The sequence below is a fragment of the Electrophorus electricus genome, chromosome 8 (genome assembly GCF_013358815.1).
Source record: "Electrophorus electricus isolate fEleEle1 chromosome 8, fEleEle1.pri, whole genome shotgun sequence".
NCBI classification, from domain to species: Eukaryota; Metazoa; Chordata; class Actinopteri; order Gymnotiformes; family Gymnotidae; genus Electrophorus; species Electrophorus electricus.
The window spans coordinates 23,656,251-23,672,366 of NC_049542.1; the positions used below are offsets into that span (position 1 = coordinate 23,656,251).

General features: G+C 40.2%; 1 protein-coding gene and 1 long non-coding RNA gene across 3 annotated transcripts in view; one reads left to right on the forward strand and one right to left on the reverse strand.

Moving 5' to 3' along the window:
• Positions 1-13,314, reverse strand: part of LOC118241890 — a 36,420-nt gene extending 23,106 nt beyond the window's left edge. For both annotated transcript variants that reach the window (XR_004776402.1, XR_004776401.1), the window contains exons 1-2: positions 13,175-13,314; positions 12,964-13,056 (exon numbers count right to left, since the gene is read on the reverse strand). This is a non-coding gene — a long non-coding RNA (uncharacterized LOC118241890). The remainder of the gene's footprint in view (positions 1-12,963; positions 13,057-13,174) is intronic.
• nrsn1l (neurensin 1-like) lies at positions 4,838-7,768 on the forward strand. Its single transcript, XM_027019997.2, has 3 exons — positions 4,838-4,896; positions 6,160-6,345; positions 6,434-7,768. Exons 1-3 carry the CDS (start codon positions 4,852-4,854, stop codon positions 6,803-6,805), a joined length of 603 nt encoding a protein of 200 aa, XP_026875798.2. The 5' UTR covers positions 4,838-4,851; the 3' UTR covers positions 6,806-7,768.
• Positions 13,315-16,116: the final 2,802 nt, after the last annotated feature.

The window sequence follows — 16,116 nt, forward strand, 5'->3', positions numbered from 1 at the left end:
CAACTTAGGGGTCACAGGTCCAATCACCACTGGGAAAACATTGGTGTTAATCTTCCGCATTCTGTCTATTTCTTCTTTCAGTCCATGTTATTTTTCCAATTTCTTATATTCCTTTCTTTGAACTTTTCCATAATTTGCAAACACTATGTGAGGTTGGCACACCATCTCATCTGAATCTGGAGGACCCACAAGATGTTAGCTATAGTCCACCAATCTGTGTGGTTCCTCAGATTTGGACCTCAGGGCATCCAGCTCATATTCCTTGCATATGTTTCTGTATATGATCCCTGTCACTTTGCTGTGTCTCTCACTGTGTGTTGTATCAGGGGTTCATCTGTACACATGCTTTGACAAACCCAGTACTTAGTGTTTGTTCTTGTGCTATAGCATGATTAATGTCTCTATGCTGTCCTTCAGTCCTACCTTTTCCAGCTATTGGAAGGATGGTCTTATGTCAGTCACCCCTACTATTTGTCAGTGGTACATTCCATGAAGGGGATTATCCTGACATGGAATCTCTTTTGTTTCCATGGTGGAACATGTTTCCCATATCTGTTTGAAGCTCTCTTTCATCAGCACATTCTTGCGCGCCGATACTTAGAAGGATGTACACTTGGATGTTTTAAGTCATATGCTGGACAGTGATGTAAACAGTGTCCCTTCCTTCCAGGTAGTCTGCAGCCTTTGATACGTTTTCTGGTTTTAACGTTGGCAGCTGCCAGCTCTTAGCCAGCTTATTGTACCTGCTGGGTATCTGATGACTGGCAGAGCATACATGATTTTATGATCTTACTACCATTTAGCTGACTCCTGAATACCTGCCTTACCCTTTGGAGATATGTCATAGTTCCTGTATGATTGGAGAATCCACAGGTCTTTAAAGCTCTCCTCCAGGTCTGTGATATATCTATGTGATAGTTAATTTCCCCTCGGCACTGATCCCAAAAATAAATAAATAAATCTGCCAACCACACTTCTCCAGCCTGAATGTCCTTACTGTAGATCCTGTAATCAGTCATTGTCCGTTTCTGTCTTGGCACACAATGTGATCTCATCCATGTATAGGAGATGACTGATGGTAACACTGCTCAGGAATCTATATCCATGCTCACTCTTAGTGGTGATCTCACTAAGTTTATCCATAACGATACAGAACAGCAGTGGTAGAGAGTACATCTCCTTGGTACATAACACACTTTATGGTTATTTGGACATTATGGCTTCTACCATTGTCTTACTGTGTTCCACTGAGTTCTGTATGAAGGCTCTTATGGTACTACAGATTTTATATGGAGCTGTTCACACAAGTATCCTTGTGTGTGTCATTGAGTTTTACACCTTCTTGCAGTCAGTTCAGGCAATGGTGAGGTTGTTCTGTCTGATCTTGGTATCCTGGTTGACAGCTCTATCTCTCAGTAGCTGGAATTATGAATAGCCTCTGGTGTTGTTTCTGATCTCCTTTTTGGTAGTGATTATGGGCTTGCACATATGCTCAATCAGCTTTGCCTGTTCATATTCCTGACAGGAGCTTCCTCATAGTGGACAGGTAGGTTATATGTCTGTAGTCTGAAGGTGCTTGTCCTTTATTTGGATCCTTCATTAACATTACTGTCCTGCCATGCGTTAGTCAGTCCAGATGGGTGCCAGTGGCTAGCAGCTGGTTCATTTGTTCTGCTAGGCAGCCATGGAGAAATGTTAGTTTTTTAGCCAGTAGGATCATGGATCATGTCAGGCCTAAGTGCTGCCCAGTTCTTCATGTTTGTCACCTGCTCTTGGACATCTGCTGTTGTGATGATGACCAATTTCTGCTCTGGGAGATTGTGGTGCTCTGCTTTCAGATCTCTCAACCACTAAGCACTGGTTTCATGTGTTGATTAATTTTCCCATATGCTCTTCCACTACTGCTCCATTTCAGCTTTGGGTGGATCCACAATAAGGGCTGATGGTAGCTGGGCAGTGTGTCAGGTGAGCCTATACCAGTAATTAGCTTAGTTATGATCATCTTCCACAAGGATCTCAAAGTGTCCACTACACAGGCTGGTATTATTTAATTTTTGTGTATAATGATTCTGTTACCTTTTATCACTTAGGCAGAAGCAGCATTCACTGTCAAGTGACTTTTCCTCATTTTTATTCCATTTCACATTTCATTCATTTCAAGAGGTGGCTTCATTAGATAATATTTGAGCGATGGTTAAAACAGGGAATGGGTCTTTTTTTCTGTGAGTCTGGGTCACATCCTTCTCGTCCAAAATCCCCTCATGTGTGTTGTAACCTCTTTCACTGGGCTTGGTGTTGTAATGGCATTCCAGTAGTGCCCTTACTACAAACAAATTGCTTTAGTTTGTCAACATTCAGCACAGAGTTTGTTAATCTGAGTGTTGTCTGAGCTGGCATGCTTTTTCTATATATACCTCTGAAAAAAATAAGAAACCACTCCAAACTTTAATCTCTACATGAATGGTGTACCTTGTTCAACTTAATGAGGTACTGATTAGGTGATCACCTGTACCAAATCTTATTTAACGAGCAATGAGAAATACTGGTGGAGAGCATGCTAGAAGCATGAAAGCTGTTCCTAAATTAAAAGATTATTATTTTGTTTTAAAATGAATGTGATCTTGTTTTCTTTGCATTATTCAAGGTCACTTTTATTATTTTGACCAGATTTTTTTTTCTACAACTAAATGCTGTAAATGACAATAATTCTATTTGTAATTTTGGAGAAATGTTTCTTGCAGTTTATGGAATAGAACAAAAATGTTCATTCTACTCAAACACAAACCTATAAATAACAAAAACAGAGAAACTGAGAATTTTGCAGTGATTTCTTATTTTTTCCAAGATTTGTATAAATATATATGTAGAGAGAGAGACAGTAATATACATGTAGAGAGAGAGAGAGAGAGTAATATATATGTAGTGAGAGATAGTAATATATGTAGAGAGAGACAGTAATATATATGTAGAGAGAGGGAGACAGTAATATATATGTAGAGAGAGACAGTAATATATATGTAGCGAGAGACAGTAATATATATGTAGATAGAGACAGTAATATATGTAGAGAGAGAGACAGTAATATATATGTAGAGAGAGACAGTAATATATATGTAGAGAGAGAGACAGTAATATATATGTAGAGAGAGAGACAGTAATATATGTAGAGAGAGAGACAGTAATATATATGTAGAGAGAGACAGTAATATATATGTAGAGAGAGAGACAGTAATATATGTAGCGAGAGAGAGACAGTAATATATGTAGAGAGAGGGAGACAGTAATATATATGTAGAGAGAGAGACAGTAATATATGTAGAGAGAGAGAGACAGTAATATATATGTAGAGAGAGAGAGAGAGTAATATATATGTAGAGAGAGGGAGACAGTAATATATATGTAGAGAGACAGTAATATATATGTAGAGACAGAGACAGTAATATATGTAGAGAGAGAGAGACAGTAATATATATGTAGAGAGAGACAGTAATATATATGTAGAGAGAGAGACAGTAATATATGTAGCGAGAGAGAGACAGTAATATATGTAGAGAGAGGGAGACAGTAATATATATGTAGAGAGAGAGACAGTAATATATGTAGAGAGAGAGAGAGTAATATATATGTAGAGAGAGGGAGACAGTAATATATATGTAGAGAGACAGTAATATATATGTAGAAAGAGAGACAGTAATATATATGTAGAGAGAGACAGTAATATATATGTAGAGAGAGAGAGACAGTAATATCTATGTAGAGAGAGACAGTAATATATATGTAGAGAGAGGGAGACAGTAATATATATGTAGAGAGAGAGACAGTAATATATGCAGAGAGAGACAGTAATATATATGTAGAGAGAGAGAGAGACAGTAAAAATGCAGTACACAAGGTTTCTAGAGAAACATGAATGGGGCAGTTTAGATATAGATCCTTCATCAGCCGTGCAAGCAACATGTTTCTGAATCTCTAGCTACACTGGAAATCTTGTATACTAAATATATTACTATATTATCATCACTATATATGTCACTTGTATGGCAAGTGTAATGATGGCGTGCTTCGAAACTGCATGATGAGCGTATCACTAGATCATCAAATGTGCTTTAGATTATAAACATAAAATAAAACTACTCACATTCACTCCAAACATTACTCACATTACCAGCACTTCCACAGGAATGTTATTTATTACATTTGGTTGAGGCCCACTGTCGCCATTCTCTTTTAACTCTGTGTTATCATGCAGTTAGGGTAACTCTACAGTTATGGCGGGAGAAGCAGACATACGCGAGACTGTATAGACTGTTCTTCATCGTCTTTTTTTATCTCAAGTGCAGAACATGTATTAAAGTTTATGGCTGCTGTAACTCTCTTGCAACTTTTAACCCGGTCCTCATTTACAGCTCCGAGGCCACTCATCATATGTTTTACTGCATGTGTAACCATGGAAATCAATCTTCTATAAGGCGGGGGAAAGCAGTGGGAGTTTGAGCAAACATAAACTGAAAGAATGTTTGGGATGATATACAAGCATTATGCTTTTTTGTGTTAAAGATCATCATTAAGTTCAATTTAAAGGTTACAGTTTGATGACGTTCAGTTGCAGTAGTACTTATGTGTAATTTATTTGGAATTATCCCGCATGCATATCATACTTTCGTTGTTCAGATTAACACATTTCTTACAGACACAGATGATGGTCGCTTTTTAATGTATGCCTGGCCATTATTTTATACTTCGGTCATCATCGCCACCTTTACTATCCGTATCGAAGCAAGTTAACTCGACAAAATCCGGTTATTGCGCGTGCGCGTTGGTGTGCGCGTCGGTGAACAGACGCGACGAGTGATGGGACGCACGCGAAGAAGCCGCGAGGATCCCTGTCCAATCTCGGTATTACTGTATTTTTCTTCCTTAACTCTCACTTAGTCTGTGGCGCTAAAAGCCTTAAATAGTTATTATTGTCGCGTTGAACAATGACTACAATGGAGAAAATTATTATAAATGTAAATTATGTTTGCAAAGGATACTTGTTGATTAGTTAAGACTTTATTCAATTTCAGTAAACGTATATTGTGTTACATATGTGAGCGTATTTACTCGTAGGAGAATAATTTGACATATACATTTTTTATTGCTGAATTAACTTCAGGAACCTGTTAACCAACCACTATGACCAAACACTATAAACATCAAAAATAAACAGATAAGGCGTGTATGCCATTTTCATACATGCAACTGTACACCAAAATTTTATTTTTTATTATTACTATTTTACAAAGGTTAAAAGACGTTGCGCATAATATAAGCACACTCGGCGTTCGCACGACAACAAAACACCCGGCTATAAGCAGAAAACATGCTCGAGCAATATGTAGCAACAAATCTGAAGAAGGATTCTGAAATGAATACAATAGTCATGTAGTAGAAAAAAATGGTTTTCGGTCCGAGACTCGTAGACACTTCAGCACTGTACAGTGTTACATTTTACTAACGTCAACACATCTGATTTAAATAATTGTCGCGTCTTTTAAGAGCTGAATTAGGCATGATGGGAAAAATGTTTAGGGCAGGGAGTGAAAATCATGGCTGTTGAAGGGTGTGTGTGCAAGAAAGGTGTTGTGTTTGAGAGAATGACTCATCTGCGGTTGGCCAGTCACCTCCTAATCAAAAATAACTGCAAGCATATCCAGTTCACTCTCATTCATACAAAGCAAAAAGATAATGGAAGCAAATCCAGTCATTTGTGATCATCCAGTATTTAACTGATTGTATTTCAAATCTGTTATCTGAAAAACACCAATACTCCAATACTAGTCACTATCATTACCTAGTGCTTAAACTCGCATGCTTGGGAGTACGCCTTTCTCAAATCACTTACAAAGACCAAATCTAAATGATACTTGTCAAGAAAAAAGGTGACATAGAAGAAAGAGACAAAAGCTACTGACCAGATGATATTTTATTTCTCAGCTTTACACACAGCATTTGATGAATAGCAATCCAGTGGTTTATATCCAAAATGTGTTAGTGTACCAGATATAAGGATGCTGTGATGTGTGTGTGTGTGTGTGTGTGTGTGTGTGTGTGTGTGTGTGTGTGTGTGTGTGTGTGTGTGTGTGTGTGCGTGCGCGCATGCATGTGTCTGTTCAAAAGATGGCTTATTGCTTGGAGGGCTGTGGATCAGAGCGCATTAAGAGCATGTCGGGCTCTGGTTGCCATGGTTTTGGAGTAAAATCATACCTGCACCACTTCTACGAGGAGTGCACAGCCTCTGTGTGGGAGCAGGAGGAGTCTCCAGGCCAGAGCTCACCACAGTGCTGGAGTGCTGGCATCTGCAGGGTGAGCTTCTGTACACATTTGGGAAAAGGCTTTCACAAGTAGAAAGCAGCCAGTGACTGGCCGTGAACATGTTGGCACTCTTTCTTAGGTCCCTCTCGTGTTGGGAACGGTAGTGCTGGCTGCTGGCCTGGTGGTGCTAGCCATGGGATTCGTCGTGCCCTCCCGGATCGAGGCATTCGGGGAAGGGGAACTTCTGTTCGTGGACCAGAAGGCGGTGCGGCACAACCAGGGGCTGCAGGCCTGTGTGCAGGCTGGCACAGGCATGCTCAGTCTTGGGGGGCTGCTGCTGGCTGCTGGCTTCCTGGTGTCAGCCTTGTCCAGACCCACACCCAGGCCAGACACTAGAGAGCATGGGAGCAGAGCTGCAAAGCTGGTCACCAAGCCTCCCAGTCCAGCAGCAGGTGATGGAGCTGGTCTGTTTGCTGTTTCCAAAGTAGAGAGTGTCCAGCCTACTTCTTAAGTACTTCATATAAACACAAACCTCTGAAGATCTTGATACTCCAAGCTAGTCTTGCTCAGATGTAATGATATAGTGTTGTTTTTCTTTTCAGAGCATCAGTGATTTGTACATGATTTGTTTTCAGAGAACATCATCTCTCATGCAGTGAATTAGTAGTTCTTGGTACTCTCTCAGTTTATTAATGTGAGAAAAGTATAAGTTGTCTTCTTTATGTCATCCACAAGTTTGTGCTGTTCATTTCATTTGATTTTTGATTACATAATCTCACTTACAAGATCAGAGGTTCATTAAAGTTGCATTTATCATTAGTTCTTGTGTACAGCCTGAGAATCAGGGAGTGTTGGCAGCAGTACATCACCTGACCACATAAGCTGAAGCGGTTAACCTCATACACACCTACTCCTCTGTGGTTACCTGGCAACCTCTCTGTCATGTAATCCACCCTATCAAGAAGAGGGAAAAAAAAGGTCTGCGTGCCTGTCACACCTCTCCATTCACAGTAGTCATGAAGATCAGAGCACATGAAGATGTTTATAGCCATGGACGCTTCACAGCAATACACCTTAATTACTGCCACACAACACTTTTAAGTCACTCTTTTACATTATGTCTTCTTGTGTTTTCTCATTACCACTTTTGTAAGATGTTTTTGATTTCAATCTTTTAATTGCATATTTAATTGCATACTTTCACCCTTTTATTGTTTGTTTGTTTCATTGTGTAAAAGGCTTGAAATTTGAAAACTACCCTCTAAATATGTTCAATAAATGATCAGTAAATTCTGTGGTGAGTACTGGGCTGTTCTTCCCTTCTGATATCTGCCATGCGTGAATACTTTGATATCATCAATGAAACTGGCTCTGGCTAAACCAGGGAACGCTCAGTATGAATGTCCATCTATCGGTCAGGTATCACAGAAGATATAAACAGACCTACGAAATGTGGCGATGACTCATTCCACTATTTTACCATTCCTTCCAAACCCCCCACCCCTCTTCCTGGGGTGAGTCATCCTCTCATCTCCATTCACAGTACACAGTACTGGGGCCATTAGCAATCAATTACCCAGCATTACAGAGCATGCAAAGTTTCAGTCAAGCTGTGTTCACTGCTCTGCTGCTATACATTTTAATGTGGAACTGAGAGTGCAGAAGGCAGTTGTCTTTTCCTCTTCTCAAATGTAACACCCACCACTCACTTTATTAGGTACACCTGTTTTACAGGGTCATTTTAGAGGCTGTAGCCTGGCACAAAGAATTCATCGCCAATCCTCTGCCCTATTTACTGGTGGATGACCACAGGACCCTTGCTGACCACATGTTTCTGCAGTGTGGAGTTTGCTACACCACCCAGTTGACAACAACATAGTAGCAGCAAGGCTGGTGGTCTCCGTTTCAACAGTGGTCCTGTGGTCAGACACTAGCAGATGGCTAGAGCTGCCTAATACAAACTGCCTGCCATCACAGGAGCTATAGTATCCACTTGTACACATACAAAGCAGGTGTTTCTAGTAAAGCCGTGTATGTCAGATACCTTTTTAGGTGGATAAAACTTGTCAGAAGATCCCTTCTGTCATGAGCTAAGTGGCCTGCTGCTGTACTCTGCACTGTCAGTGCCAATCCAGCGCTGGAAGGTGTCTGTGAGCCCACTGCTTTTTCATCTTCGCGCTGCCTTCCCTGCCGGCTCTCATGTATGTGATGGACATCTTCATAGCCGGGAAATGCAGCTCTCTCGTTGATCCGAGGCCCATCAGCAGCATGGTGGGGGAGACGGAGCGTGTGAAACCCTGTTCTGGAGGCATGCACACCGGAGCACTGTCAGCAGAACAGACCGGCCCGGGAGAGGGGTGCTTCAGGGGAAATGGGATGAGTCTTCCATGCTTCATTGACTGCACTGCTCATTCTGACTCACCCTGCAGGAGAGGATGGGCGCTCTCAGCGTACGCACTCTGCCTCTACCACGCTGCTTACAGCTTCAGCTTAACCTCACAATCACATTTAAGTGATTGATTCAGTGGAAATAAAATTATTAATTGAATTATCTATTAATTCTGAAATTTGCTAGTAGTGACGTCTTCTGCTGGAAGAAGAAGGAAGGACAAGCACAGGACTTTTTTTTTTCCAAACTCATGACTGTTAATAGTGGACATTTTAATAACTGAAACAATTATTTTTCAGAGTAGTCCATAAACAATTTAATGCATAAGGCAATGGATTTTTAGAATAGGCCATTGAGTAGACAGGTCTGAAAACTTGGCTCTCAGGTGATATATCTCAGACCTCCCTATCGCTTAAAGGTATTTGCTGGTCCAGACAAGAGAACTGATTTAAATCCTTCCATGAATACATGAATGCATTAGAATATGAAAGGTGAACTGTAGAATATGCAGTGAGATTACCAAAGGCCTGGGGTTGAACTCCTGACAGATGATAGCTTCTGTGATCACAGCACGTCACTCAACATTACCAGGAGGACTAGGGGATCAAACTCTATCATCAGCTGTAGCCCACTGTGTGAAAAGTTACAAAACTGATGCCATATTATACAGACTCATGTAAGCAAATCTACGTTGTTATAACCTATCATTTTCATTCAACATGATGATATAATCAGTAAATGTGATAAACTGCCGGCATTAAGATGGATGTTTAAACACCTACTCTCATGTTAGAGTTGTAAAACTAGCTTTTTATGCAAATGCAGGCATACAAGTGGTCAGACGGCTCTACGTGTTCACATAATGTCAGTTGTCAAAAGTTTTATTAAGCCAAGTTTTGTTCCTTAGACAGCACTATCATAACATTTCACAGTCAAACATGGCCCTGCTCATATTTGCCATCACTGCAGTTTGTTGAACATGGAAATGTTAATTGGATAGCAAAGTGAGAAATATCATATCCAGTGGAACCTCCCACTATTGGCAAAAAGCAATATTCCAAATGAGATTTTAATTTGGATAATCTTTTGAACTTTAATAGAGGCAGAGCCAGTGGGCATATTGTGATTGCTACATCATTATTAAACAAAAGTGACACAAAACCATCAATTCTCTCTCTGTGACAGATAAACGCTTTCCACTGCACAAATAATATTAGTTCTGCCTACTGACACCAGCTCTTATCTCCATATTGGTTTACTGGGTTCACGTTGCTGTCAGGTGCAGGGAGATTTGACAGAAATGTTTGCATATATGAATAGCTGCGCAGACATATATATACGTGCGCAGATCCTGGGTACAGCCTCAGGCTGAAACAAGCCCGTAGCTGCAGTTTAATGAAATTCTCCCTGATCATCAGACAGACTGTGGCGGATTACATATGGAGAGGGATGGCGAAATGGGATGAAGCCGGATATCCCAAATATCATGAATCCATACTCGTCATTGTCATGTTAATGCTTGCCAGATGTATAGACTTTTCTCTGGGGTTTAGAAAGGATGAACTCCATCCAGGTGTCCAGGGAGCGTGACCTTAGTTTGACAAAAGAGCAGCTGAGAAACACAGTGAGGTGTCTGAAACGTCCACAGTGAGTACGTCAGTGAGACTGATTAGTTTCTAGAATTGGTGAATATGTGCACTTTTCTCACCAATATAAACATCAGGCTCTGGTATGTATTTAGCCACTGAGATAAATCAAAAGTACAACAAAGATTTGTTCCTTCTCAATAAGGAAATAATCTTATCCCAGTGATCAAGTACTTATTTACTTATGTACTCAATGTCATAATTCATGCTGAGCTCCAACCTTGAATGTAGCCCAAAACTACAAAGCCATAGAAAGCTAAGGACATCACCACTCGAGTTACTTCCACAGGGCAAGTAACTCAGCATGCTAAACCATGTGGTACAGATGTGTGCCAAATCCTGATTCCTGTGAACAGTTTCAGATGATGTCATTATCTATTAACAGCCCTAACACAGGTGGCAAAATGCTCCACTTCCAAGAAGCCAAGAACCAGTCCGCAGTCTATTTTTACACAAGGCAATGATGTAATGCCTTTCTCACCAGTCACATGGGGGTGGGGGGGTAGATTGTGACTGGTTGTCAAGTACCCTAGCGCCACCCTTTGGAAGTGTTAGGATGTCTTTATATTAAAAAATTATGACAAAGAGGTATTGATCTGTTTACATCAAAAGCCAGCAAATTACTGAATGTGAGAAACAAACAGAGAGCACTAGAAAATTAAAAACAGGTGGGAAAACCAAATGAGAATCCTTGAATGAGTTGTTTTTCAGTCTCACACTGCATACTCATAGATAATGTCACCAACTAAAAATGCAGTCAGAGAGCGCAAACTGCAGTCAAAGGGGACTGACTGTTTTAATGGTTGCTTTGAACTCACCTCTAATGGCAAGTAAGCCAAGTGCTGTGTATTACAAGAATTTTCTCTTAAAGGCAATGACATTCAAGAACACTTGCCAGTGGGACAACAACCCACCAACAAGACACCCCACAACAACCTGCAGTGAAAAAGATCTTCAAATATACATAAACCTGCAGCAGAACTACAAAAAGCTGCAAACAAGTCTCACCAGCTAAGAATGGCTACACACTGCATACACACACACACACACACACACACACACACACACACACACACACACATCCCTGTGGTCTAAATATGCAAACACCAGAACAAATTACATCAATAGGTTAACTTACTAATTATCAAATTAGTATCTGCATGATGAGACAATCAACAAAAAAAAAAACTACTAACTGTAATAAAACGAAAACTGTTTAACACATACTCCTCAAAAAGCATGAGGTGCTCCTTACATCTTAGTGCAGCATGCCCTCTCCTGGAAGAGAAGGGTACTAATTTTCTAAAGTTTTGGGAGGTTAAGATATTTGTGTTCATTGTTTTTGTGAATGAAAACAGAGACCTGTACTTGTACTGCTACCCACACTGGACTGCTGTTCTTTTCCTCTTAGTAACTCTCCTGTATTTTTCAGTGGATACTCAATATTGCAAGAATCTTTTCCAATTTGTGAAGAAAATATCCCAGGATTCATACCATATATAAAGCAAGGCTGGTTATAATCAATAATATACTACAAAAGGTAGATTTGGGAATTAATGATTAAACATCCCAGCAGCTTAAAGCTGCACAGTGTCCAATAAAGCTGGTATTTAATATAAAAAGGGTTTCGTAGTTATTTAGTTATAAAAACTAAGTGTAGCTTGTAAGGTACAAGAAGGTAGTTGTTGAATTTTTGCTTTAGTCATAAAATTTGTTTAATACAAAACAAATGTAATTACTATTATTCAAAAACCATTTAACATGCTTAGAGTTTTTAATGTTATTGTATTAAAATGTATCCAAAATTAAAATCAAAAATGTTATACAGTAGCAAGGGAGCATGTCAAAATATACAAGAGTTAAAATATGCCTAAGATTCAGTCAACATTACGAAGATCTGTAGAGTGATTAGCTAAAAGAAAGTTCTGAATAAGAAAACTGCACACATTCTCACTGTTTCCCATTTATAATCACCCTCCACCTCAATCACAGGCAAGTAATCGTTCACACACAATTCCAGCTTGTACACACATCCGCACAGTTGGTCCTAGTTGTATTTCTTGCTGTGTTCCTTGTTGGATGTGTTGGTGCTAGGCTTCCAGAGGGGGTGTGTAGGCATGACTCATTCATACAGTCACACAACGCCACAAAGTTCAGGCAGCTTTCTAAAACTGGCAAAAAGCATCTGGCACACAAGCAACTGTTTTCATAAAAGTTACAAAGCATAGCACATGTACAGTCAACTTCACTTGACATCTTTAGGAAAGATAGTTTGACATAAACTAAATCATTAGTTTAATGGCTAAACCTTCCTGAAGCAGTACAGTTAAACATAAACCAAGGTTGGTGGATCAAGCCCCACCACTGCCAAGCTGCCGCTGTTGTCCTGTAAATAGGGCCCTTAACCCTTAATTGTTCAAGTTGTACTCAGTCATAATTGTAAGTTGCTTTAAATAAAAGCATCAGCTAAGTGCCATAAATGTAAATTCAATGACTGCATACATTGGTAAAGCACAGTATTGTGTGTGTGTGTGTGTGTGTGTGTGTGTGTGTGTGTGTGTGTGTGTGTGTGTGTGTGTGTGTGTGTGTGTGTGTGTGTGTGTGCATGCGTACACAAGCTGAATGCATCCCCACCGTGAAGGCAAGCTGAAGAGTCTCCAGATGTTAAAAGGGACTGCAGACCACAGACAGGGCTAAGATATACTCCCTCACATCCATCTGTCCATGCTGGAAAACCCAGATCAAAATGTTGGACCAGAGTGTGGGGATTGGCACTCATTTGAATACAGAAGTCTATTATTAACTTTTCCAAGAACATCTGTAAAGTAGAAAGCCTCTACTCTACCTCCTCAAAGAGGGCAAAGACATCCTGTAGTGTATCTGTCACAGGAAGGTGCAGGTACTCTGCCAAGTCCTCCAGGCACATCCTGCATCCACACAGCTTGCGGGCCTTGCTCACCTCTTCCCCACAGAGCTGATCTGTGACTGCTGCCTTCAGACTGCAAGACGCAACACCCACTTCCAAAATAACCACCTCTCATCATGGATCCTAGTATATGCCTACATGCATCTATATATGGATCCTAGTTGCCAAACATGCATCCTAGTTACCAAGCATGATGTCATTAGAGATGTCCCTACCTTGAAATAGACTGACTACATGAATCCAGTTGAAAGCTATGATATGTCTCACCTAATTGATGTCAGCAGTTAAACCCACCACCATCAGTGCAGAGGAAAGATAAGAGACAGGTAATAGAAGGAGAACTTTTAAGGTTTGAGACCATTGATATGGTTGTTTACAACCAAAAAAGATTCCCTCTGAACACTGTAGATGGTGGTGGTTTGAGTGCACCAAGACTGGCAATGTTGCTGTGTTTTTTAAACTGAACAGCCAAGAACAATCTAGTGGTCAGAAACAGTAATGAAAGAGGTGAGAAAATAGACATGGGCAACACAAAAATCTGTAAACAAATAACACAAAAAAACAACCCAATGGCACGAAGGAATCTGTCATTTTTACATAATCAGTGACTTATTAATGTATATAACACCAAAGATAAGTCATTTGTAAGCATTTCTGAAAGTGCACGTGGGCTTATAACCTCATATATCTCTCAATAGATGGTGCTGCTTCAAAGTGCAGAATATCAGGATATATCAGACATCAAAAATCAACAACTTTTAATCTGAGCCAAGTGAAGAACATGTTTCCCTCTCTTAAAGAGGGATGAAGCAGGCTGCTGGAGACCAGAGACTCCATGCCCCACTCAGCTATCTCAGTTTCCATTATTCAGCACTCCCAGACCACAGCTCTGCCTTACTGTGTTCAACATCTGTTCCTGCCAGCGTACTTTACAGCATGCCTTAAAGTTCCCCAGCCCCATGCAGGATCTCCACTGTACAGCCAATGTAGGATCATAAAATATTCTGAACGTGGAATCCAGTTTTAACAGAGCAGTGACAATCATGGGGGGGGGGGGGGAAGAAAAAAAAGTGGCTTCTGTTTTGTGTGTATTTTAACAAATTATATTTGGCTGTGCAACAGAATATTTATTGGTTACCAATACCATGCAATCAAAGTGGTTTATTAGTCAGCCAGTGAGGAGTAAGCTGAGAGTTGCCATGTAATATGCTGTGTGCTTGTGATTTAAGTGTCAGCTCAATAAAGTACTTAGATGTGTTACGATACAGAATAACACATTATAACAAATCCAGTCTGGCATCAAACTATACATAAGGGCAATCAAACAATACATCTTTACTGATTGATTTTGTCTGTTTGCCAGTCTGGGAGAGGTAAGTCAAGCAGGTGTTTGCTTTCAGACACGTGGAGCCAGACACTGAATCATAGCACTGCAAAACCTTTAGACAGGTGCTAAATTCAGAAGATATGAGCAAATAGTAATAAATATAGTAATAAATAATAATATTGGTTAACAATTTAATAAAGTGAAAACTCTCATCCACCCATATGTGCTATATGGATAAATATATAGAATTTTGATGCTACCATATCATATTAAATAAAATCCACACACCTTTAAAATATGGATACAAAGCTGATCAAAGATGGCAAGACTAGGTTAGAGGAAAACTCTAATGATGGTCAACCGCACTTCCTTTTGGCAATATCATCATCCAGTCTGTCACTGAGAGTAACATCAGTCTCCACTATAGAACACCAACACATTTGGGCAGAACTACCCTGAAAGACTCTAGTGGAAGCAAAGCCCAGGCGGTACGCACCCAAGAGAATGTCTCCAGCAGGCACATATGGCTGGGCAGACCCAGAGGAACTCAGGCCATGGTCAGCTGGCAGTCTTCAAATTAGTAGTCTATGATGGATAGCCCCAGAGCTCAGAGATGACCACAGAGGGACCATAGACAGATAGACAGGCATGACAGTCAGGAGGAACAAGAGGGTAACCATAAATTGCATAATGTGAATGCACACTGAAAGATAACATCTTCAGGAATTGTGAATAATGAGTCCACAAGCGCTTATTTACACTGTTTCAACACCTTGGTGCAGCATAAACACATTGCAAGTTTAATTATCATAAATGCATTAAACTGAATACATATGGTCTGATTTACTAGATTCAGCAGAGGCAATTGCTTTTAATCAGCGCATGCACAACCATCTATTGTGCACACAATATAGACATTAAAGATGACGAAGCAGAACTGGGATCACAATTGTCATCTAGAAACGTAACCAAAGGCCTGTCCTGTCCTGAATTATGCAGGGCCTTATTAGACAGACAGCTTGCAGAGAGAAATCTAGTGGTGGACTTTGACTTGGCCATGATGCACCTCACATCGCTGGCATACAGAGCCGGGTCCCTTTTCTCCTCCTCCGAGGGTGTGCATGTGAGGAGACACTGAACACATGCGAACAAGTGTCCTTATTTTGTGTTAAATCAGACTCGGATGTTTCATACTGTTTTTAAAGACAGTTTTGAACATAGGCTAAAAAGTGTTGTTCAAAAAAATGGACCTATTTGTAACGTGGAGTTACACGTATATGCTGAGAAGAGTGAGATTTATTAAGGGCAAATCCATAAACAGAGTTGTTTGAAAAATTCAGGGTCATAGAGCCAACACGTAGAGTCCTGGAATACATTTAAACAAACAAACAAACAAAAGCACATGACAAACAGGGGATGCAGGCTATAACAAAGAGGATAGGCATCACACAGAGGCTGGGATAAACAAAGGCTGGAATTAATACAAGCTACAATGAACATTGCATTACAAAGAGCAGCTAGGATTAACATAAGG

Excerpts from the sequence above, each read along its gene's own strand:
- nrsn1l (XM_027019997.2), top strand. The coding sequence starts at position 4,852 with ATGGGACGCACGCGAAGAAGCCGCGAGGATCCCTGTCCAATCTCG. Across the intron at positions 4,897-6,159 it reads AGGATCCCTGTCCAATCTCG|ATGGCTTATTGCTTGGAGGG; the intron begins GTATTACTGTAT and ends TCTGTTCAAAAG. Across the intron at positions 6,346-6,433 it reads GGAGTGCTGGCATCTGCAGG|GTCCCTCTCGTGTTGGGAAC; the intron begins GTGAGCTTCTGT and ends ACTCTTTCTTAG.